This window comes from Lonchura striata, chromosome 1 (assembly GCF_046129695.1).
Source record: "Lonchura striata isolate bLonStr1 chromosome 1, bLonStr1.mat, whole genome shotgun sequence".
Classification (NCBI taxonomy): Eukaryota; Metazoa; Chordata; class Aves; order Passeriformes; family Estrildidae; genus Lonchura; species Lonchura striata.
In genome coordinates this window covers 59438994-59465760 of record NC_134603.1, presented here as the reverse complement: position 1 = coordinate 59465760, position 26767 = coordinate 59438994, and the positions used below count along the sequence as shown (strand labels likewise).

The following is a 26767-nucleotide window of genomic DNA, read 5'->3' as shown; positions in this document are numbered from 1 at the left end:
AAAATCAGACTATGGAGAGAAACAGAAGTACAAAAATCATCTTAGCTATAAATATCAATACAAATGACAGCCTTACAGTCAGTATAATTTAGTAAATATTCTCATGTGCAACACAAGAGTACATTCTTTGGTAGCACAACACTTCAGGAAACTTCAGCTTTAGGAATGGGTACTTAATAAGGACATAATCCTTGCTTATCCCCAGATATGTACCAAGAGATGACAGAGACTGATGGCAAACTTCAGAATAGAATTATTATACTGGAGATTTGTTGTTAAAGCAGCTCTGCAAGTTTTCAGCAGAATGAAGAAAAGTTCTAATCTAAGAATGCTAGTGCTAATCTAATAATGTACCAAGTTTCTAAAGCAATACCAAAAATTAGGAATAATTAAATAAATGCAGATTCAGATATGAAATTACAAATAAAAAGCATAATTCCCTCTAATATGCAACTGACATGCCATTTTTTATCTCTGCCCCTCCCTGCTAAGCTTCTTGACATTTCCTTTTAGAAAGAATCTCTTTCTCCCTTCTCTTTGCTTATACTATTGTATGGCATTTTTTGCTAGGTCCCTCTTGCATGCAAGCAGCGAACTATTCATGCAAGCAGAGATAATACCACACTGCTGTAATATCAGTATGCTAACCAAATCCAAAATATTTAAGCAAACCAAAAAGAAGAAAAAAAAAAAAAAAAAAAAAAAAAAAACCACCAAAAAACCAGAGCTGGTGGAATTCTTTTCCATCCTGCTTTCTTTTAAGATCAGGCCTGAGAATGTAGAAATGTAAAAAAAGACATAGAGAATATATGCACTTGCAAACAAATAAAATTCATTATTCTTTCTTTTTATGAATTATCATGGAGAAACAAATAGCATCTGCCCTATAAAACTGCACAAAATGTAAAAAAAAAGCTTTTCCAAACACCGTTACTAGACAGGTTATGTCAAGAAGACACAGCTGCAAAATGAAGTTCAGACTTCAAATTTTAACCTTCCTCTTTCAAAGCCTGGTATTACCCATCACCCATTGAATATTAAAGCATGAGTTGGAGATGAAGCAAAACAGAGGGGACTAAAGGTCCCCTTTAGGCTTAAAAAAAAAGATTGTTCTAATAAAGAAAATAAGAAGAGAACTATGATAAATTAAATATGCACTGGGTGAAAAAATACTGTAGTCTTATGAAACCAGAAACATTTTCTGAATTTTAGCTCTTTTTTGTATCTTTGTAAAGAAAAAAAAAATTCACTGCTTCTAATAAAGCTGTTTTTTCCTTTATAATCTGCCTAATAAGAAGCTAACATTTAAAAAAAGTTATCAGATATACATAGAAGAATCCACTATGTGCTTATATAGACTAGAATTATACAAACATTTTCTGAAAATAAGTTGAAACCAATACATTATTTCAATAGTTCTAAAACTTCTCCATAATTTTAACATAATCTGTAAGAACAAGACTTGTATTTTACTTAGTTGCAAAATTAAAATTAAAACTGCTACATTTTCAACCAAGGCATCAAATCGTAAATACTTTTTTGCATATAGTTGGCCAATTTACATTTTCCCAATATTTAATCCTGCAAATTAATACAAAAATCACACTTGAAAAAGACAGAAGATAGCTACAAGTCTAGAAGTTCTAACCTGAAGAATTACTGGAATTAAGAGATAGACCTAATTAAAGTCTCAAAGGCATTTTCACTATCTATCAAGCAAACCTTACCGCTGTAACATGAGACACATCTGTTGAAGCACTTGCAGAATTCTGTGGACCACCCATGTGCATCTTGCTGATATGTGTATTTAAACTACCCAAGCTTTTGAAGACACAGCTACATTCTGTACAGTTGTATGTAGGGCCATTCTTCACCTTATAAAAAAAAAGGAAAAAAAGTAAATTTTTCCCTACACCTACCAAATATTATGTTTTTCATTATTTTTCTATATAACAAGTATACTATGGGATTATGAGAGCTAAAATGGTTTATTTTTTCAAGTTACCAATATGCAGTTATGGAATCAGGCTAGTACCTCTTGGATATAATGGACCATAATCTATGTACACGACTACAATTGCTTATTACCACTTGACAACACTGTGAAGCAGCAGACAGAAAACAAATGTCTCGCGGCAAATGAGGCCTCAGACTTTTCTCTCCTTACCATCTCCTACCATTTCACGCTTAAAAGCAAAACTGAAATGCAACTTTACAATTAAGATGTGATTGAAGATGAAGCACCATACATAATACAAACAGAAGTTTGGAAGTATGAGATGAAAAAATGCAGACAAAACCAACACCATGAAGGGCCTGGAAGTTTAATGTCTAGTTTGAACTGAATTTGAACACACAGAACTAGAAAGCAATCAGCAGCCACTTGTTTGAGACTTTCAGACCAATGGGTTAAGGTAAATAAAGCAGATTAAATTTGCAGATTCCAACCATCCTCACCTTCCCTCCTCAGTCCATCATGCATCAATAACATCCAGTGTGGTACTTGCAATGTGAAGGTATTCAAAAGAAAACACACTGCAGTACTTGCAATATATTATTGACATTGATACAGCAATATATATTGCAATATGTTACTGATATATTATTAAACTACCAACAAGACTTTCAAAAAGAGGTATTAAGTAATAAAATATGCTACAACTAAACAGTGCTTTAGGAAGTGAGAATTATCCTGTATTTCATTATCAGCTGCAATGTTATTTTGTAATTGTCTCAGAATAAAACAAAGAATTCAAAGAGTTCCACTCAGGCTTGAAGAAAACACAGCAACAGCAAGAAAGAAAAAATAAAATAAATCAATAAATTAACGAAAGCAGTAACTCAAATGCAGGCTCAGAACTAGAAAACACAGCTTCGGGTGTGATTGAGAGGCAGCATTTATTTAAAATATCTTATCCCATAGCTTGTTTATTTCTTACAGAAAAAGAGTAACAGAGAAAAAAGTAAAGTATTTTTTACTTCACCCCTAAGTAATATTGAAAAAAGTCAATTTAAATTATGAAATAAGTGTTGGCTCATTTTTCTATGTATTATAAGCTGTTAGATATAGAGAGCTGTTAACCTTGAGGATGACTAGTCACACCAGAGAATCACAGAATCAATTAGGTTGGAAAACACCTCTGAGGTTCTCAAGTCCAACCTATGACCAAACACTACCTTGTCAACTAGACCATGGCACTGAGTGCCAAGTTCAATCTTAAATATGTGGATGGTGACTCCACCACTTCCTGGGCAGCCCATTCTAATGTCTAATCACCTGTTCATGAAGCAATTCCTCCTGATTTCCAACCTAAACCTCCCCTGGAGCAGCTAAAGATTGTGTCCTCTTGTCCTGTCGCTGACTGCTTGGGAGAAGAGGCCGACCCCCACCTGGCCACAGCCTCCCTCCAGGGAGCTGTAGAGAGTGACATGGTTGCCCCCAAGCCTCCTCTTCACCAGGCTAAACATCCCCAGCTCCCTCAGCCACTCCTCACAGAACTTGTGCTCCAGACCTTTCACCAGCTCTCTTGCCCTTCTCTGGACACACTCCAAGGAGCTCAAAGTCCTTCCTGAACTGAGTGTCCCAAACTGAACACAGAACTCCAAGTTATATGACTTAACATAATTAAGTGTATCACAAACTATTAAGACATCCATATATTAAGGCATATACTAAGAGTAAGAAAATAACATGCTAAAAGGTTCCTTACTAGTGTCTACCATTGTAACACAAAAATGGAAAATGAGACTGCAGATTTCAGTCAGGGGAAGAATGAGAACAAAGATGATATTGTGCGCATAGGAAATAAAAGAAGCCGAAGGTGCTACCTCTATCACCTCATAATTTCAAACCAAAACTAGGTCTCTTTCTATAGGTATTTCCAACTACAACTCACTAAAGTCTGCAAGGAAATTACTGAACAAGGTAGTTGCATAGCTCACATTGCTAAGAATATTATATTGCTTTATCACAGCAGCATCTTTTGAGTCTTAAAAACTGTCAAAAATAGAAAAAAAACAGACATAAAGAGGTCTGAATAATTTTTTTAAAACTTATTCTGGAATTTTCTTCTACTTGTAACAAAAAAAAAAAACCTCTGTAAAAGGCTGCAAGACATACTTCAAGACAAATGGCAAATATGTTCTACAATAGAAGTAGAGGTGTTTCTACAATACATTAGAGGTGCTGTTTGGCCTTGAAATTTTTCACCATTTTCTGCTGGGCTGCTTTTGGTTTGCTTTCATCTGATTCCAGCCCTTGTTCTCCCGAGACTGATATAGATACATTTTTGTGCATCTAACCCCACTATTTATTGATCTACCCATGTACTGAAAAGACACTGGCAAATGAAGATTTTGCTACTTCTCCTAAGTATACATTTATTCAGACCAAGCTAAGGAAAGCTATTAGGTAAGAACAGCAGTCTACACAAGAGCAGTAAATGGACACTGGTTGGAGCACACAGGAATAGCAAAACTGAGTTAAGATGCATGTTAGCACCCAGGACTCGATGAATAACGGCGTTTACCTCAGAGTGAACTCGCTGTATGTGTGACTGCAGGTTGCCTTTCTGGGAGAAGGCGGCGGGACAAAAGGCACAGGCATGGGGCTTCTCCCCCGTGTGCTTGATCATGTGGGTCTGCAGAGCCCCCTTCTGGTTAAAGGCCTTCCCACACTCGCTGCACTTGAAAGGCCTTTCACCTGCAGGGAACAGCGGCAGCGAGAGGAAGGGTGAGGAGATTTAAGTAAATGTTTTCTGTATCTAAATGAAAACTTGTATCCATTAAAATAAAATACACATGTTATTATATACATTACCAGGAGGTTTTGACAACAAAATTATTTATCTTGTTCACCAACCTCCACACCTACTCTGATGAAAACGTAGCCTTGTTAAAAAGGTTTTGTGACTTAGCTGATGATTATCAGTTGAAATGGGTAAAATAAAGGAAATCTAAATGAAGCAATTATTTAAAACACCTTCCCTCAACTTGTGGTTTGAAAGATCTCAGAAGCTGCTATGCAAAATCATTGGAGCAAAAAAAAAAAAAAAGTGAAAAAGAAAAAAGAAACCCACATATGTTTTATACCAAATCCTATAAAATGCATATATCTTCACAGAAAGAAGCAGGCCAAGAGGGTAAATGGACAGTCAAAAATTAAACCTTTTATCTAATTTAAAATCAGAAAGTCTTACAGCAACTCTGCAAAAGATGGTACAGGGTTCCCACTCCCCAATAAATATTAAGAACCATTCACTCTTTGCAACCACATACTGAAAATATGCAATGAAGTATTGTTTTGGACAGTTCTGCTCAGAAAATACTTTTAAAAACTGATCATATTGCATATTTAAAGAAAACCTAGCCAACATTTTTACAGAAATGCTCTGTCACAATTTCACAGTTTTGTGCTGTGCATAATTACACCTTTTCTATGTTACCAGATAAGCATGAAGCACCCCACAGTTACAGAACATAAGAGGACTGCATAAACAGATTACAAAACTACATAAACTTACTAAGAATAAATTTCAGTTTCTTAAAACCATGTGTCCTACTCAACTACTGGAAATCTCCAATGTGAGCTTAGTGAAACACTTCACCTGTGGTAACTCTAGGACCTTGAAAATATTTAACACCTTTCCTTTGCACTTTTCCATGCCAAGACCAGTATAAGCAACCAGTATGTTATCTCTGCCACACCAGTAAGTACTATCATGTTCTAATATATCAGTTCTAATAAATAAATAATCAGTTCTAATAAATATTTTTATATGTTTCCTAATTTTATAGCTGTAATTACATCTACTTGTAAACTTATTAATTCTTAATTGAATTCACATTGTCAGAAACAAAAGCAGCTTTTTTTTCTCAATTGATTTCAAGCATATAACTAACTGAAGGAATGTATATTGTCTGTTCTGCTGCTTAGAGGCTCTGAATATTCTTTAAGGATTGCAGGTTTTAATTTTAATCTCTTTAAAAAAAATATACAGTTAAGAACACTGATTCTCATCTGGAAATACAAAATTCTTATTAGGCTTTCATAGGCAAAAAGCTTAGCTTCCAGTAAGAGTTGCTGGTGGAGACATGGAATATTGCTTCAGGTAAAGTTTGCCTATTTAAGTAAATCTCATTACAAAAACGAAATCTTAGCTCTGTTGTGGAAATGTGAAATTTCTGTATTTCTCAAGTGTAACTTAATAAAATACAGATTTGAGAGGGCGGATGAGGGGTTCCTTACTCAATTATTAATGTGGGAATTGCAGCCCCTGAAACTTCATTTTTTTTCCCAGAAGGGTGTAAGTGCTTGAAATGTCTAGCTAGAACAAAAAAAGTACTGCAATTAAGAGACTAACGTAATGCCTACCAATAGATCTGCTATTTTAACAACAAAAGACTTGGGCATTCTAAATCCTTTAAAACAGAGTTGCTCTTTTCTACATATCTACAGTACCTCAAGCAGCCGAATGGCAGCTAGACTGTCTGCAGATTTAGAGTACTAACATACGCCAGAAATTAAATGAGTATTTGCAAGCTAATTGGAAGTTAAAATGACCTCCCATCATGTGCAGATTGGGACTGCACTTTCTGTTTCTGGTTTCCCAACAGACAAATGTCTTTCAGTCTTAAAAAAAAAAAAAAAAGCCCATGAACTTTTTGAAGCTTTAAAAAGGCATCCATAGCCAACTATAATCTTGTTTCTTTATTCTGACTAGACAAAGCTAATTAATTAAATAGAGTCAAGAATCTAAAATACTGAAGTTAATTTTCACTGACTGTTTTTTGATATTACTTTCAAGGAATTGTTTTAAAGCAGGTACAAGGGTGACCTCTTGTGTTACTTTTCTATAACTAGATCTGTAAAACTTCAAAAGATTCTTAAGAAAGTGTCACACAATGATCTTTCTATTTCTTTGTAAAAAAGGCCATTCTTGTAAATGGCAACTCATCACATCACTGTCTGAACAGTGATATTACACTGACTGATATTACAAACAGAATTACACACTTACACAAATGAAAACCTGAATTAGCTAAAAAATAGACAAATGGCAATTTATTCAGTATGTATGAAAAATACATATTGAACATCACCAGAATATATTCGATGAAGACTTTGTTTAAAGCTAAACTCCTGCTATAATAATGTATACCTGGCTAAAGTATAAGAACTATTACAGTAATTTGTACACTTTGGAACTTTATATTATTTTATGCTTGGCATTTTTCAATCATTTCAATTACAGTTTAAACATGCAAATATTTATGACAGAAATGTAGCAAAAAAAATTTCCTATTCATTCTGCAAATTTGAACAATCACTTGCACTTCTTCAATTATTACTAGGCTTATCACCTCAGAAGATCACTCCTTAAGTTTAAAGAAATCCATTTTAAAAAATGCAAGACTACTACTTTATTAATATAATTAATTCTCATGTACTTGTGCTCTTTTTGTAACTGTAGATTTTAGAACCTGCTCTCTAGAGTACATAAGATCTAATTGAAAGCAGATGATTGGCCCTTATCAAGGGATTCTGATTTTTGGGCCTATTGAAACTCTAAGTACCAAAACTGATACTTGGTACCAAATGAAATGTATACATTTTTTTCTCATTTTTTAACTGCTTCTAATCATGTAAATCTGGAAATTTTAAAAGCATAAAATTTTCTAAGCAAATTAATTACATTAAGTTTATTTTAAACATATAGGTAACTGTAGCTAATAAGCAAAATGCATTAATAATATTTCAGGTCCCAACAGGGAGAAAAAATACACAGCATTTCGGAGGCTAACTGATTTTTGTACAATGAAAACAAATTAAAGTAAGTACTTCCACAGCCTTACCCGTGTGTATTCTAACATGTCGTGTTAATTGACTCGGTTTCTGGAACGTCTTCCCACAGTGAGGACAGGAATAGGTAAACCCACTTCTATCAATGTTTCTGTTGTAAGATCTGGTATTTGATACCCTGTGATTGAAAAAAAAAGAAAGAAAGAAAGAAAAGAAATAATTTTAATATGAATTGAAGAAGCTTCTTTTACCCCATCATTTTAACATAGTGTTAACTTGATGGCAACATAGTATCAGGTGCAACAGTGAAACTCTGTAATGACGCTGAAAGAACATCACCAACAGCTCTTTTCTCAGTACCTCCATGCACCAAGACTTTTGGTTATTTCTGCAGTAAAGATCTGATATATCTTAGAGACTCTCTTCAGACATTTTCAGGGGAAATTCTGCCTACAGTGACCTCACAAACATTTTGGTGGGAACCTTAAACTTTGTGCAACTCTCTTTTGCCTGAACATAGCCAAGTCCTTCATTCTGAAGTAGAATAGGCAAATCTCATACACTGGAGTACAAATGCACTTGCTGAAGTCTAGTAAGAGCAAGTTAAGAATTTAACAACCCGAATATTCACCATTGGCAATCAGACTCTCCAAAGAACCACAGAAACAGAAAATATAAATTCCCAAAATTCATTTCACTAGAAATCAAACTAACTAGTTTACTCATCCTAATACCTCTAAACAGTTGGACACAAGAACAATGGTTTTAGTAGGTAATATATTTAATAACTCAATACAAACCTACCTTGATACTTTAAACCTTTACATTTCTGTTTCCAGATTGAAATTTAGAACACTTGTTTAAACCTTCTGCAATACAACTATTAAGATCTTAGAATATGAATCAACTTCTAATAAGAAGAACTGGGAATAGACAGAATTTTGGTTTTGAATATGTATTTTTCCTCATCTGTTTTCTATAGAAACAGTGAAAATTAAACGAGAGACCAGCTGTCAAGATTTTAGGCTTTTTTAATATATAAAGTAAACCAAGAGAAGTTTTTCTTCATTCCAACCTTAAGTATTTTTCACCTTCCTAAAAGTAAAGTTAAACTAGACAGCTGAAAGAAAAGACAGAACAAATATTCACCAAAAATAAGAACAGCATTTACCAGGCCTCTTTTTCTCCCCCTTCATTTTGTGCTTTTTCAGATTTACAAGAAACTTATGGGAGGCTGTAATGGGGAAAGATGATCAAACTGCAAAGAACATGTAGCATCTTTGCAGAATGAAAGCATTAAAAGTTTTGTCATTATAATAAATACTATGTAAAATTAATATATGTTTGCTTCAATATACTGCTATTAGTGTTTAAAATCATAAACACACTTGAAAAATCACTTTGCATCAGAGAAACTTAACACATGTTTACAAATAGCTGGCAGATGAACTATGCTTAGTATGTGTGCCTAAATACAAAAACAGGGCTAAAAAAGGCCTCCAAAAATAACCACCCACTTAAGAAATGTTTTATAAAGAAAGTGTCATTTTAGAACAGCATACCAAAGAAAAGAAATGATCTGCATAAATCATGGTACTTTGCTGACTGGAAATATTACTCCTGCTTTTCCCAGCTATCACCATAAAAGTAACATCTGCTCATTTTGTTATAATCCCATGATTGTCACCTTATTTTATAGTGAGTTTTCATATGCTCCTTTAGCTGTGAGGAAGTTTCAAATTCTTTTTTGCAAGACTTGCAGCTGTGAGTCCTACTGCCTGCCAGTTCTTGACGATGTTCTTCCATGTGTATGGACAGCTGACTCTGTAAAGTGAATTCATCTCCACACTCCGAACAGATAAGATTCTGAAAGAGATAATAGAGACTGATTTTTCAAACCAGCAGTGCACAAGCTTTGTTCAAGTAGATTAACTTACCCTTCCATGGACATTGGCAGCTGGAAGCAAGCAGCAAGAAGACTTTATGAGCCCTGTGGTATAAATCATGTACAATAATCACTGCAAGATTATATTAATATTTATATTTTAAGAAACTCCACTAGAACTGAGTTCTAAGAAACTTCGTATGGCAGCAGAAACAGGTAGTTCAGTACCATCCTCACCACTCCTTATTTCCTTGGTGGGCTGGTTCAAGACACACAGAGGCTCACCATGGTCTACAGAAACATCTGTAACAAATAATTACTTTCTAACCAAAATGCTTATAACTGAGGATTCAGGGATTTCACACTTTGACAGGCCAAAATTATATTGAATGTCACTTTTAAACAGCATTCCCACCACAGTTACCACTGACTTTTCTTAAGCTTTCTTGACAGTGAAGATGACAGAAATAAAGAGGGACACAATGTTTCTAACAGATACCTCTTCAAGCCATGAATTTCAGACAGGTTTTTTATCAGCTCAGTTATCAATAATTGTGATTATGACTGCAAGTTGAAATGTTTCTTATCTCCCCCCCCCCAGCTTTCCTCTCTCATAATGATCAACAAGAAAAGTAAAAACAAGCAAAAGAAAACAACTATGTTCATTTCAAGCAGGATATTGACAAGAATTTTTTAATCAAGAGGAACACAGGTACGCAATGTTATTTCTGGACTGTTTTGACAATAAATTTGTTCTTTAAGTCTGAAAAAAAAACTCTGCAGAATCAAGTTTCCAGACAAAAGCTTAAAAAGCTGAAGTCCTTTAATGAAATTGATTACCAACTCAAAAATTGTCTGTTTAATCTAACCTAGATGACATTCTTACTGCATTCAAGTTACAGAGTAAACAATAAATAACTAATACTTTTTTTTTTTTCCTAGGACATACATTCAAATCTGAATACTTCTTATGAACATCTACTGTTCTTACACAACAAATTTAGTTTATGATTTTAGATTTCTAAAAGTGGGGGGAAATTTTATGAAGGGAAACCTACAATTACTATGCCAAGCTCATGAACCTCAAAACAGAGGGATTTTGAATTGCTTCTCAGCATTTTTCAGACATGCATATGTATCATGTTAAGTTGCAAATACACATATTCTACTAAGCAACTTCTACAAACAAAAGAACAGCCTAAGATGAAGTTGTTTGAGACAAAGTCTTCATTATTCTATTCAGTACTGTTAAATTTGCTATAGGAAAGCAAGATCACAGTAAAGCAGAAACACTACAAAAAACGCACCTATATATCACACCAAACAGACTCTGCAACAGTCAATACCAGATGTATTTTCTTGCTCCTCAAGCAAACAAAGAAATCACCACCATGCACAGAACAAGTAATTGAGCACTGCAACCTCACTATGGTTAAACCCATGATTTAACACTAAACACAAGAAGCTGATCATACACAAAATTCCCAAACTCAGAAAAAAATTTTAAAGCTCTACTCATTGGATTCTGCCTGTTTTAGCTCTCCCTATCCTACTACATGCAACAGCTGAAGAACACTTTGGAACTCATGATCCTCACCTGTTTTGTATCTATGACTCCCTGCATCTGTAAAGGATTTTAATCTGCACTTTTTCAAAAGATCATTGCTCACAAATTATTAGACAGTACAAATCAAATACAGTGAATACTTCTAAAAAAAACAAACAAAAAACAAAACGCCAACATCACATAAAGTAAAACAAAGATCTTCTTAAAAGATCTTTTAATGAAGGAATTTTCATTTTATATCCACCAAATATCCCTTTTAACTTTTTCAACATATTAAGGTGTTACTAAAGCCCAAAAGCCACTCATGTTCATGAAAAAAGAAGATATAGCAGGAGTTCTAATGCAATAAATAAATTGTGTTTCAGTTTTTTATTCACCATTTCTATCTTGCCAGGGCAAAATGTAACAATGAAAACTGTCATGCATTTCCACTGAGGAAATGGACAAGATCAACAAACATCAAGAAGATGGGTCATATTTAAACACGATATATTCTTTATGACTTCTCAAGAGAAAGCTATCCCATATTAGTGAGGAATTTCAAATATGAAGGCTTTTCCCTCACACCAGTTTAGCACATATAAATCACCAAAGAATGCAAGGAGAAAATAGTCTCTTGCAAGCTCATTATCAACAGCCCAGAAAATTCCTTCCAGAACCTCTCACATGGAGCAATCAATCACAAAAATCTAAGTTTCATAGACAGACCCACTCTCTCAAATCTCACTGGAGCTCTTCTGTTCTTTCCCATCTGCATTTGTCTGTAGATAAAGCTGCCTGATGCAGCACAACACAAGGGTAAAGTTCCCCAAATTTCATTTTGTGAAGCAATCTTTTTCACCTCTATGCATGTCCCTTAATGTACATCTCCCCATATGCACCTTTGCTCTGATTTCCAATTTTAACCCTTCTAACAGCAAAAGGACAAAGAGCGGACAGGAGAGAGAACCTATTCCACCGATACTTGTTAACCTGCACATTGTAGAAAACCCCTCAATGACAGCTACTGTCATCACCAATACCCTCTGTTTCAAGTTCAAATTCCAGCTCCTTCCAGGTCCTGTGCATAATTACTGTGAAAGTTATTCCTGCAGTTTTATGTGACTTAATTATTACATTCATGTCTGTTTTATCACAAAACTATTGGGTATTATATTAAACACATTCATTAGCAATTGAAATATGTTCATATTTTTATAAATTTAATTTTCAAGCTACAGGTGGAATTTTATACTGGAAGGCAGCACACAGCCTATTCTTCTGACATCTGCACTGAAGCAACAAAATCAGGACTGCTGAAGTGCATGAAAAATCACTTAGTGGAAGAAATAACTACCAAATAGAACCCTCAGGTGTCTTTCTTGATACTTAGTTTCCTCATTCTGATGTTTCAAGCAATTCATAAATCAAGTTTCTTTAATAATACCAATTAAGCCATTTAACATTATAGATACTTTAACATACAGCAAAATTGGACTATAGTCCACTTAACTTGGCTGCCTACTTGACTGTGCATATGACAAAACACAAACTAGAATGATTAAAGAAGGAATACAATTTCTACAGATGGCATGCCCTGCATCTGATTGAGGGAGAAGTGCACACAGCTCTACTATCCCCAACTTACAGATCAAAACTGCTCTAAGCTGTCAGTAACTGGCATGGAGAAACATACCACTGTCACATTTGTGATCAGAAGTCAGACAATAAAAGTGCATTCCTGATTCAGCACCAATTATCCAATACAAAGTGCAATTTTAGAAAAGCCTTAACAGGAGGTAGAGGCAATTACATCATCAAAAACTTAGTATTTTGGGCAGTGCACTCAACTCTGGCAATTGTAATGCAGTAAAGACTATAAAGTGTGCAAAATACATCACTATATATTAAATACTAAGAATTTAACCAACACTATCAAACTGAAAAATGAAATTTTGATAGGGGAAGGAACAAGTACTCTCAAGCAAAACAACCAACCACACAAAAACAGAGGTGGGATCTGTAGATAAGGGAACAGCTTAATCTATTTCTGTTTCTAATGGTAAGAGTGCCTCATCATGACATCTGCCATCAAACATGATCACACATTATTTCTTATGTGTGGGCTTATCAATGCGGATGAAGTCACAGAAATATCTTCAAAATAAAAGTATGTGCAAATAACCAATCAGTTAATCTTTATATATAGTATGATATGGTATCTATCAAATATGCTCAAGTTTCTTTTGTTCATAAAGACACTTTATGGCAACACTTACTAATTTCTGTAACTAATATTAAAACAGACTCCCTAAGTAAAGTTTTATATTTCTTCAGAACAAAATCATTTATTCAAAATCTAAATTTACAAAAAATCTAAAGCATACAGGTAAAGGATTAAATACAACCACTATGACATGACATGTCTTTTCAAAATTAAGTTAGAAAGTTTAATGAATTACCTCCTCTTTCTCATGTAGCATTATATGTGCTTTGAGACTGGCTACTCTGGAGAACTTCTTGTTGCACACAGGACACGTAGGATCTTCACCATTGTGAGTACATTTGTGAAGTGTCAAGTTGAATTCAACGTTAAATGACATCGGACACTGGTCACACCGGTGAGGCTGTTTGTTAAAATCACAAAAATAAAGACAAAATTCATAAAAAAATAAAGACAAAATTCAGTCTTCCCATAAGCTACATATACCCTGAGCAACACATATAAGCATACAAATCAAAATGTTAAATCAAAAAAAGACCAATTCAAGTACCTACATATGATAATGATGCTTAATAATACCAATATTAATTATTTTATCTTCTTTGCATCTCACTGCAGAAAATACAAATACAGCATTACAAGAGCACAAAGGGAAAGAAAGCAGTGGAACTAAGGAAACCAGAGACTCAAAACTCAGACTGTCTGGAAAGACTGAAGTTTCATAGGAGAGAGGAATGAGCAGAGACAGAAATACGTTTTCCTATTTTAACTGTGATCATGATTCACCCAGAATGGTTGGGCACTGGAACAGGCTCCCCAGGGAAGTGGTCACAGCACCAGGCCTGACAAGAGTTCAAGCAGGACAATACTCTCAGGCACATGGTGTGACTCTTGGGGTGTCCTGCACAGGGCCAGGGGTTGGTCTTGATGATCCTTGTGGGTCCTTTCAACTCAGCATATCCTGAGGTCCCATGAAATCTGCTGAAGTAAAACTAATAATCAAAACAGCAAAACACTTAGTTTATACTAGGCCTGACTACTCTTCACTTGGTATCTACAAAACCAGTTTTCATTCTTTGAGAGCACTTTCACTTTTGGATCAAAGGCTCTTACGTAAGTGTACAACAGTATGGGTTAAACTTTGTCAACTTTGAAACTTGTGTAAGTTGTTCTTTGTACATGTCAACCATCTCCAAGTGCTACGTTTAGGGCACGTTAATCTGTATTTAGGGCTACCTCAAAAAGTGGTAAAATTATTTTCATATCACATGGAAGCAGTTTTAGCTTTGTGAACTAGAAAACGAGGGAAATAAATTAAATGGTTGATATTATGCAACTTGTAGCAAAAGCTTAATTTAAAGAGCCAGTCCAGTCTTAATCTATATTGGTATTCTTCTCATTCTTTCCCAAATTTGATTTGTAAGCAGCTAAAGTGATGACATTAATCCACCGACTAATACATACATACTAAATTAGTATATTAGTAGGGCCCTGTTAATAAATACAAGCATTATTTTCTTTTTATTGCTAATGCGTAGAATCACTTTGTAAACTCTACTGAGAAAAAACTCATACATTTTGTCATCCACCTGGGTATTTTATAAATCAAAGAAAATGGCTAAAATTAAAAATTACTGATCTGGAAACAACAATCTAATTAAAGGACATCAAAGGAAGATCCTATCTCAAAGGAAACAAGAAAAAACATGAAAGTGATATGTCACAAAACTCTGAGGTCCCCAAGTAATAATTATTAGTGGTGGGACTGAGAAGAAATCAAAAAGATGTCTTGTGTTAGCTTCACTTGACAGTACATGAAAATATCAATGTACGCTGGTTATATTGAGCATAATTCATACCTTGTCATTTTGCTCATGATCCCTCATATGGCGATGGAACTGGGTCTCTCTTGGAAAAGACAGCAAACAAATCTCACACTTATGGAAGTTGGGTACTTGGTAGGGAAAATTACCGTTCTCTGTATTTGGTGTCAGAACACCATCTACAAAACAAGCAACAAAACATTTGTATGAAGTCACATTTTATCTACTTATAATTTATTGTAAAAAAATTTGAAGCAGCAACTATTCCAATTCCCCTAAGATTTTTGATGTATCCAACAGTGTAACTTCAAGAGATCTTGAAGATTTCAGGCATAAATATTACTGCTTCTATTGACACTGGATCAATCAAATATATCCATACCTCAAACTGCCAGTCACTACAGACATAAATAATCACCTTTTCCCAGTAATTTGAAATAAATTCTTTCTGTACTCATAAACACCCATCAAGTTTCAAACAAAATGAAACACTGTGAAAACCACTACATATGAGTAAGATACTGCCAGCGGTTACTTTTAGTAATATTACATCACATGTTTCTAAAAATGTTTTTTTGAAACTACATAGTCAGCAATTCTGACTACACAGGTTTTCTGCCCTCCCTCCCTTCCCTTTCTCTCTTTCCCTAAGAAAAATTTAGATGTATTTTCTTTTTCCTCCTTCTGGCATTATAAAAACCTTATTAAAACCTATTTTAAAACCTTTAGAGCTGTAAAACCAGCACCAATGTTTCAAAAAGTCAAGAGAGATGCAATAAACTGCAAGTCTAAGTGCGTACATATTCAATCAATGGAAAGATATATATTTCCTTTAAACAGACACCGTCTGAGCCCATACAGTTTTCTTTTGAACTCCTATAGTCATGTAACTTTTGAAACACCACATCACAAGCTTCTAAATCCTTCTGCTCAAATGAGTGAAGTCAATCCTGTAAATACTTTATGACATAAGGGAAATATTAATCTGAGGAAGTTAAACACATTTTACATTTGAGAAGACACTGCATTACTAAGGAAGTTATCTGTATTTAAGAAAAACTTTAAGAAAAGACACTGACAGGAGGGGTCAGCTTGTGCTGCAGGTTAGGATCATGAAAGACAAAAAAATCTATAGAATTCAGTTTCAAACTGCCACAAATAAAACTGAATCAACAACAGAAGACAAAAAGAAGGGAACATTGATTTTGTTATCTAGATATGCAGTGTTTCTGATGTTTCTCTTTAAGCCAGTACTTTTCTCCATGTATGTAAGAACTAGGCATAGAAAGTAACAACAACACAAGTAGAAGTTTACAGCATCCTGTTTACATTTCCTCAGAGGAAATTGAAGATTATATAGTCCATAGAGTATTTCCACTCTACTGCACCACTTCAAAGTCGTCTCTCATTCACCACACCATTTACAAGGGGAAAGAATCAGTACCTTATGTCCTGATCATTTTTTTTCCCTGTTAAAATTTTCATAAACAAACTTTAAAAACTCGTAGTTGAGGAAACTACAGGAAACATTTCAGTATGAAATCACAAAAAAAGCAAGAAATCACAACAAAAAACAATGCCCTAGGGACTTGCACTTCCCATTCCTGGACTCAATGACCCAATTAAATTTTGCTTTGTAAAGTTTAGTTATCAAAAATTTCTCTGTAGCAGAAAGATGTAAATATCACTAATCATTATCAAGTGTAAACGTACACTTACTGCATCCTTTAATTAATTCATAGTATGCAGACACTATCAATAAAAACCTTGAAATGGCCATATTTCTCCAAAAGCTAAAAACAACAGCTTTAATTACAAGATCAATCCTTTAAGCAAACTTGTGATAAATATGCCGGAGTAGAAAAAAGGACACAAAATCAGTTTCTGTAAATAACAGCATCACAAGAAAAGTGAAAGAAAAATCTACTCCTATACTTGGGCTATATGAAAACATTAAAGCACAAGGCTTTCCTTTCCCCTGGAAAAAGGAGTAATTTTTCAACCCCAAGTAGGCCTGACCTCTCACTTTAAACTGACATCTGAAAAATGATCCAATCCATGACTTTCCAAAGGCCTTCGAACCTCCTCCTTGAGCCAAAGAGATTATTATCTTTAAACATTCACTCTTGAGATCAAAGGCACTGAGCAATATGCAAAAACAATGTGGAAGCAATTGAAGTAGCAAAAATGTAGCAGTGACATCATCAAAAGTGCTAAGTTCTCCACACTTTGAAACAAAAACCCAACGTTTGCTAGTTTCTAAATAATACAGCCAAGTGGCATCGGTCTTTGGTCAATAATCTATGTATCATTTTTATGATATCTATGTATCATTTTTATTAAAATGTGTATCATATCTGTTTTGACCAATACTGATTAATCCACAGGCTGTGAATTTTCTTCCTCAATTTAAAAAGGAGTTTAACTATAGAACAAAAAATTAAGTACCTTGTCATATTTCAGCAAAATTTGATTACTATCATTCTATGAAATCAGACTACCTGATGCAGTACCTCAAAATAGTTCAGCTTTTCTGTAAAAAGACAGGAATGACCACTGCTAAAATAAACAGAAAGAGTCAATAAATTTATAATCTTAAAATATTTCATGGAAAAGAACAGAAGAACAGCCAGAACTTCAAAAAGTGAGGAGCTGAATAAATCACATCCGATGTTGAAGTATCACAAAGTTTTCAAGATCAGTTCATGGATGACCATAAACCCTGAGCTCCCTCCAAGCTGTTCCACTTTCCCAAAGGCATACAGATCCCATGGAAGAAGAAACAGAAGGCACCCATATAGAAAATGGACTGCTTACATTTGTAACATTTTAAGCATGAATCTTTCAAAGAAAATTTTTGTAACTCTTTCCAAAGCCAAATCTTACAGGGCTTTTTTGGTACTTTGTTTTTTTTGTCTTTCATATTGCTAAAATGCAGAGGAAAGACATTGGGGAATCAGGACTGGACTCTAGAATCACCAACTGGACTGTAAAGTCCAGCTTCTCTTGGCAGAAGACTCTTAGTGCAGAAATCCTTAAGGACAAGGCACAGCAATTCTGAAAGTTCAATTGCTTCACTTTTACTCAAAGGGCAGGACTGCTATCTAATACAGGTTTAAATTAAAACACAAACTCATTTATTCATTAACACTATGTCTGAAGTAGCCTGTGAGAGAGATGAGACTATAATGTCTTTTTTTCCTTTGTATTGTCACTGAAACAGTCTGGTCCTCTATCACCTACTAAAAACTGGATATTTCAGAGAGTTGTACAACTCCTTTTTATTAAAGAAGTCGGAAGTGACTTTATAGCTTACTCTTCTATTAACAAGGAGAGCATTAAGAAAAATACCCCTCCTGAAATCAAACAACTGGGTAACACAAAGGCCTAAACTGTTACACTGCATTTAGAATTAGGAGGACAGTAAAAAAATGAAAGACACTGTCAGTTAAAGAAGTAACAAGAGAGTGAGCCACATTTTGACTTTTCGGGCAGGTGTCACAGCCTCATGAAGTACAACTCATGTCTGTTTTCATTTCAGTGTTATAAAAAAAAACAGTTTCAAAAATGAAATAACCGTTTGACACAATTTGTTTGTTAGAAGAATCAGTATCACAATGAAAACTTTATTTACACTGATACCTCTATCATAACAAGTCAAAGTAATAACCTATACTACTGTATTTCAGATAAATCAGCAATAAAATAATCTTTCCTATATCAGAGGGAGAAAATGCTTTTGGTGCATCAGCTTGGATCATCAAACAAGCCCAAATGCTGCAAAATACTGAACCTATCTTAAAGACCAATGCTTTTGAATGCCAAAAAAACATGCAGACAAAAGCAAGTTCAAGAAGCTGGCAGTGGGGCATGAACCTGTATTTTTAAATGCACTGAGAAATTTGTCAATTTTAAAAAAATACAAAAATTCTAAACATTCCCTGGGTACCCAAGTAAAAAAAAATCAAAAAAACCAACATAATGACACAACATTTGATGGACACATTCATCACTTATCATATTAGCAAGAATCTCATTATTAGCCAATATGATACTTATGCTCTCAGAAAAATATAAGTATTAGAAACACAAATTAAGCAATCTATTTATTGTCAGGTATACTCTGGCGGATGAAAACACAAGTCTGCTTTTTAAATTAATTCAAAATTCAAAATGCCATTCAAGCCAAAAACACTGAATTAAAAGTCTGAGGTTCCAGTTCAAGAAGACATTAACTGATGTAGTATATAACATCAACACAATCGCAATCACCAAGAAAAATTGACATGCTCTTATTAGAGAGCAACCTCTTACTAATATCCATAAACAAACACAGAGAGAAAACAGAAAATGACTATCTAAGTAACAAACCTCATGAAAAAGAAGTAATTCTTTCAGGTCTGCACACTACAACAAACTATAAAGCTTGCTGAACAGAAGGAAAGTTCCAAACATTTGCATTTATTAGTATTAGCTGCATAGAAACAGTGCAGAAGCTACTGTCACTTTCTATTTTCTTTTTCAATTTGCATCTTAGTCTAGCTGCAACATAAATCAACCTTATTCCTTCACAGCTTGGGAGAGACAGTCAAGTATCAATACAATTAACCTAAACAGGGAGCACTTTGCTCATTATGCACCATCAAACACATCTTTGTCAACATGCACTTTCAAACATATTTTTGTCTATATTCTTACAGTTTGTCCAAAGTGCCAAAAATAGAATAATCAGATTTGCGAAATACCTATCAATGATAACAAACTTTCAGTTTAAAGATGGTCTTACTTGAATACTTCTAATGTTACAACCTGTAATGTCTTTTCCTGAATTTATTGTCTCTCACAGAGCAGCAACAATCACTTTGGCTGAACTTAGCTGTGATACAGCCTTCACCAACACTTGACCTCAGAAGTTGAGTCAGCAAGAAGGTGCTCTCTGCTAGAAGCCACAGATGACAACTCAATGTGGAAGGAGGAAGACAGAATTAGAGCACTCCCAGCCATTCCCTCCTTATGTAAGCAGCACTGTGCCTCATGGCAGCCCACAGCCCTCTCTGCAAGGCGCAGATGGACTCATTCAGCTGTGAATGCAGCACAGCCTTATTAGATCTCTAACAACCTCCTCGAATCTGACTGAAAGGACATTGCAAATAAACACTCAAGCTTGTAAAATTCATGGGTGAAAACTTGTCACTTATGTTAAATGGCAGCTAGCAAGCCTAGGGACAAAAGGGTATGACCCTATCAAAACCTATTTACTAATTTATGAGTGGAAAGAAAAGTGGTAGGACAAGAGAACAAAACAGGGATGGCAATACTGACATTTCCTCATACTACACTTGAACTCATAGAACACAAATGATAACGAATCATTATAAGATTTTGCTTAGTTCTGCATTCATAAAAGCAACAGGTAAGTTTAAATCTAGCTTAGCAGCCTAAACAAATACAGCAATTCCTTCTGACTCGTAATGGGAAGAGAAGGAGAAAGACTCAACTCTCAAAAAAATCCAGAAATCAATCAAGATTTGCTCATATAAGACAAGGTATTTTTATTATGCTTTGGTCAACATTTAATCTGGAACACACTGCTGGGATGGACATCCAGGGGCCAGTCACTTGGCATGTGCCAGCACAAAGTAGATGCACTCCTTTCAGGGGCAGAGTCCTGACAGAGCACAGCCACACTGCTGCACTTCTGCTCCAGAGAAGCCTGAATTAATTGTCTGAGGACACAGAGTTCACAGCTCCATCACAGCCAGTTGGATGCTACTTAGGTTGCACTGCATCTGGCTGGGATAGAGTTAACTTCCTTCCTAAAAGCCCATATGGTGCTGTGTTTCAAATTTGTGACTAAAACAATGCTGCTAACATCACTGCTTAAGCTATTGCTGAACAGCACTGCACAGTATGAAGGCCTTCTCTGTTTCTCACTTTGCCCCCACAGTGGGTAGGCTGAGGGTGGGAGGAAGGCTGGAGCTAACACAAAGGGATATTCCAAGTCATAAACCATCATGCTCAGCAATATAAAACTGGGGGTAGGTCTTCCAAGGCAGTGGTCTTGAGACAGAGACTGAGCACCAGACTGCACCTCCGTGAGTGACGGCAAACATGTACCTTGCATCGCTTAGTTGGGCTTTGTGTTGGTTGGCAATTTGGTTGTTTTGGGTTTGTTTTGTTTTGGTTTTTTTTTAATTTGGTTTTGGGGGTTTTTTTATCTTTTTTTTAACTTCCCCCTTTATTTCCTCAACTGCTTTCATCTTAATCTACAAGCTTTTTCTTGCTCTTGTTATTCCCATTCTTTCTCTCACCCTACTGCAGGAGAAAGTGAGCGAGTGGTTGAAGGATGCTAAATTGCTGGCCAAGGCCAACCCACCACATAGATACATCACCTTAATCTACACAGACAACTGAAAATTGGCATTTCCTTCACCAACTCTGAGCGCTTTGTTTGACATTTAGGTAAATATTGCCATATTTATTGCTAAATACTCCAAAACAGGAGTTACACCTTTTTTGACTGCTGCATATGAATATACCAACCTACCATTTTTCAGCTGTTTGTTTTCACATGATTCGGATTTCTCATGTGTGAAACCATGACCTTTACCTGTGCCCACCGCTACACTGCTAACAGAAGCTTCTGAATGAACTAAATTATTTACTACATGGTCTTCCCTCTTCCAGAGAATGAACATAATCCAACTGCAGCAATAAAACTCGAAACAGGGACGTGAGAGATCTCAAATAGAAATTTTAATTATATTTGGAAGCACTTAACGCATGGGAATAAACGAGGTATGAAGGTATGAGCACAGATGCAATTGGAAATAAAATTTCTGCAACTGGTAGAAGCTATGAACAAGGGACAGAACAAGAACTGAAGCTATCACACAGAACACAAGTTATTCAACTGCACAGATTGCTTGGGAAAAAGCATGGACATTATTTCAAGTATAGTAAGGAACTAGTGTGGAATTAAAGCACACCACTGTAATCCAAGTTTATCATCTTTATCACCCAACACACCCCTTTGTATGTAAATGTGGATTTTTTTTTTTTACTGCAGAACAGTGAGATACCAGAGTATCACCATTAAAGCTTAAATATAAACATTTTCTAAGGCAAAAGCTTGAGCAGTTGTTCCTCCTGCATGTTTTCTAAAGGAATTACCTATACCTATTGTATTTGAGAGATTTAGTTCATACCACACAAGATGTACCATAACCTCTTCATTCTTGCCTAAATGACATCACTCACCTATTCTTCTCTAGTCAGAGGTCACCACACAAAACCTTAGTGCACAACTACTAAAATAATCTACATTAAAAAATGTGATAAGATTTAACCAGTGCATTCAAATTTCAATCTTCTTCAGTAATATAAAATTGACATGTAAAGCCTCTAACCTGATTTTCCCCTAATTCAATGTATTCACACCCTAAATGCTGCTAGAGGACTGACAGCAGTAAACAAAATACAGCCAGCTCTGCAGAGGCAGACTTAAAAGTTACGTCATCTCTGTGTTTCCTTATTTTGTCTATTTAATATTTATCACTCTTCATGTGCGAGTTCTGTTAACAATTCAGGCCCTCTGAAGACATGAAATAATCAAGTTTTAACTGCACTCATAAAGAAACAGTTCAAACTTGTTTCAAACTAGCCCTTGGGTTTAACAAAGGACATACACTCCAGGCTTAAAAACTGCTTCATTACACACTGAAATATTTCATTTTGCTGTTCAAAGCATTCCTTTCCTGCCATTTGAAAATTATCAGATAGCAAAAGTCAAAACTGCTCATTTCATGTTGATGCTAGTCAGTGACAAACATCACAGGTAAAAACAGAAAGGCCCTCTCTATGGCAGGAGACTCCACAACTCCCATGCATAACCACTGCCTGTGCTCAGTCACCCTCACAGTAAAGAAGTGCTTCCTTATGCTCAGACAGAACCTAACATGTTTCAGTTTTGACCAGAGAGGTTAATTTGAGCAGTTCAACTGAGTTTCAAAAAAAAAAAAAATGCAAGATGGTTTTGGGAAAACAATACAATACCAAAAAAAGGGAAACAATCTTTTAAAATATCAGCTATTAAGGTCAAGATATTATTTTAACTACTGCTGCCTAGAGTTCAGTTTTCTTATCCAACATATTTAATTTTCCTAGAACAAAACACTTGCTCTAGTCTTTGACATGCATGGTGGTTAAAGTAGTCTAAGGAATCTACATATAACATTATTGATTTACCTTTATTTTCTCCCAAAACACATTTGCCATAAACATACAGACTGTACAACTACAGAGAGCAACACTTCCATGAAAGACATCAGCACAGCATGGCTGTAAGAACTCCAAGGACCACACTTCAAAAAAGTCTAAACCCATGCAATCTACTAAGTAAAAGATGTGAAACTTATTTTTGTAAACACCTATTTTCTAAATAAAATTTCTTCTGGTAAAAGTGAAACCCATGAAATGCACAACCAGTTTTCAAAGCCTGTATCTGAACAGGACAAGCAGCCAAATGTCCTGAGAACATAAATTTCCCAGATTCAAGCTGTCCTGTTTAGCCAGAGCTTCTTCAATCATGACCATTATTTGTCACAGAGAAGTGCAGAAAAAAATGTGCTGCTTGCCAACATTGACTTCACTGCTTTCCCAAACTGCTGAAATATCAAGGACCAAACCCACCAGAATCCACAAAACTTGCCTATTTAGGGCAATCCTTGCAATTGTCTCTCAATCCCTGTGATAACCCTGGACCCTGTAATTCTCAACTGCATTCAAACCACCTCTATGAAAAAACGTAATTAATAATTTGGCAAACTTCTTTTAAAAGAAATGAAAGTGTGAAAAACAGAGAATGTGATGAAACTCACAGTAAGTTTTGTCAGCCATATGCACATCTTACCATAGCAATAGTCCAAGATCAACGTCCAACTACAAGCAAAATGAATACAGCTAGTAGGCTGTAGTTGCCTGGACAGCTTGTCTCAATTATCATCCTTTTCTCATTTGTACATCACGCCATTACTCTAGGACTTCACACATGTATGACACATACCCTTCCAAAAACCACTACAGTACTAAGTAGATCTTTGAGTAGATTTTGAGTTTAAATAATAAAGGAAACAAGCAGATAAACAAAAACACCTCAACCTCCAAAGCTAGTAACATTGAAAGTTCTTTGGAACTTTCTTTATATCCTTATTACTTAGTGATCAAAGGGTGACATCAATAGCTACAACAGAATTAACAAAAAAAGAAAAAAAAAAAAAGAAAAAAAACCCGCCAAAAGAACCCCACCACGTCTGATAGGAACCTGTGGCCCATCTGGCTTTCCATACTGTAGAAAAAATCTTGTCCAACTTTCCAACCCTCACGTAACAGTACAGCTTTTTCTTTGCCTGTCAGTACATTTCAATTCTACAAAATAGTATTCCACAGAAGCCTCACCTACACATTCCTATTGCAGGGCCAGACTTCACCTGAAAACATTAAGAAAGCAAAATATTCTACATACATACTGAAAATATTAATTGGCTGATATTTCGTTACTGAAATAGGCATTGTATTAAAATGCTTTATGAAATCTTTCCATTCTACCAGTTAAAAAATACATATTTCAATTAAATGCCTACTGCTACGTGTTTGTGCTGAAGGAGAAGTCACTTAGGAGGGTTTCAGGCCTACCTGAATCACAGCATTTTTTGTTTGTGGACCTTATTTCGATATTGCTCACGGAACCACAGTAACATCAGCAGGAACGAACTACACAAAAGAGCCATAAAACTCACCAGCTACCAACTGCTGTCAAAAAAAAAAAAAACCTCCCCAGTCCTTCAAACCAATCCTGCCCTCAAAGTGCTCCCCAGATATCAACGGCAATAAAATACAATCAAAAATGTTAAAACCTAGGCGTGAGACTAATACATGTTGGGAGAGAAAACCAGCTTGTTTTGGGGTTTTTTACACATATATTCACAAAGAAAACGACTGCAAAGGTGTTTTTAAAGGAAAACAACAAGAAACTTAAAAATAACATCGTCCTTGTACAGCACCGAGATGGACGAGCTAAACCTCATTTTGTATTTGTTTATCATGCTTTATTCGAAGGTCTCGTTAATGTGGCCGGGACAAGAGGGAGAGGGGCAGCGGAAGGAGCCGGAGCCTTCCCGTCCTGCCCGCCGCAAACCGGCCCGAGCTCTTCCTCTGGCTCCGGGTTCCGCGCCGCGGCAGCAGCAGGAGGAGGAGGAGGAGGAGGGCCAGGCCCAGGCACCTTCCTCCGCCGGCCATCACCGCCGCGGCCCCGGCGGGAGGCGGCGGTCAGGCCGCCCCGTCCGCGCCGCTCGGCCGCTGCCCGCCCGGTATCATTCCGCAGGGCCGGGCCCGGCTCCCTCCGCTCTCCTCCCCTCCGCCCTCTCGCCTGTACCCTCGCACAATAGACCCGGCCTTCCTCCCCCATATCCGGGGACTATATGCGGAGCCCGCGGAGGCTTCTCGCCTCCCAGCCCCGGGCGCGGATCGCGCCAGCCCGGCCGCGCTCGTTACCTGCCTCGGCGCCGGCCTCGCCACTCTCCCCGCCGGGCTCGGGGGGCCGCCCCCTCGGCATGGCCGCCCCCAGCCCGTCCCTCCCGCCCCCCCCCGGCGCACGCACACACGGACACACCACACACACACACTCTTGGCAACGGGCGGAGGGGGGACGGCGGGGCGGGGACGAGCGGGCGGGCCCGGCTCTACACGCGGGCCGCGGGGGGCGGGTGCCGGCGCTCCGGGGGAGGCGGGCGGGGGCAGCGGCGAACTCACGGCAGGGCCGGGCGGGCGGGGGGCGCACGGCGGGTGAGGGGCGGCGGCCGCCCCCGGTGCGCATGCGCCGGCCCGTGCCGGCTGGGGGGGGTCGGCACATCCGGGTGCGGCAGCGGGCGGGGCCGCGGGCGCCCTTGTGGAGCGGGCCTGGGAGTGGGAACGGGAGCGGAGCAGATCGGGTTTGGCGCGGTGATGTGCCTGCCTGTGGCTCCCATCTGGACCTGTGTCCCCTGCACTACCTGAGCCTGCCTACCTGTGCCCCTGCAGTAGCTGACCCTGCCTTGGCGGAGGGGTTGGACCAGAGGTCCGTTCCAACTCTTAAAGAGTTCTGTGATTTTGTGAGGGTGAGAGCCTTAAAGTTGGCAGGACTGGCCAGAGCCGCGTGGTTAATGGCCTGAAGTTGTGTCAGGGCAAATTTAGGTGGGATATTAGGTATTAGGAAATGGTTCTTCGCCCGGAGGGCATCTGGGTGCTGGGACAGGCTCCCCAGGGAATGGTCACAGCACCAGCCTGGCAGAGTGCAAGGAGTGTTTGGGTCATGCTCACAGGCACAGTGCAGAACAGGGAGTTGGACTCTATGGTCCTTCCAGCTGTGGGTAGTCTGTGATTCTGTGGTTGTTGCCTGCCTTCCCCTTGCACACCCTCCATGAATTCTGGTTTTAGGCTGAGGGACGCAAAA

General features: G+C 37.0%; 1 protein-coding gene across 6 annotated transcripts in view; it reads right to left on the bottom strand.

Annotated features, from left to right (window-relative positions):
• The window catches only part of ZNF236 (zinc finger protein 236), a 73879-nt gene extending 47722 nt beyond the window's left edge, over positions 1–26157 (bottom strand). For 4 of the 6 annotated variants that reach the window (XR_013340260.1, XM_077784610.1, XM_077784620.1 and 1 more), the window contains exons 1-7: positions 26089–26157; positions 15316–15458; positions 13695–13859; positions 9489–9667; positions 7855–7979; positions 4530–4702; positions 1728–1874 (exon numbers count right to left, since the gene is read on the bottom strand). Coding sequence is in view for 5 of the 6 variants with exons in the window: in XM_077784610.1 (XP_077640736.1) it covers positions 1728–1874; positions 4530–4702; positions 7855–7979; positions 9489–9667; positions 13695–13859; positions 15316–15458; positions 26089–26152 (996 nt within the window). In the remaining variant the exon portion in view is untranslated. Of the gene's footprint in view, positions 1–1727; positions 1875–4529; positions 4703–7854; positions 7980–9488; positions 9668–13694; positions 13860–15315; positions 15459–25830; positions 25904–26088 lie in introns of those variants that run through there. The other 2 variants (XM_021530845.2, XM_077784625.1) reach the window with 2 other exon arrangements.
• Between the last annotated feature and the right edge of the window lie 610 nt (positions 26158–26767).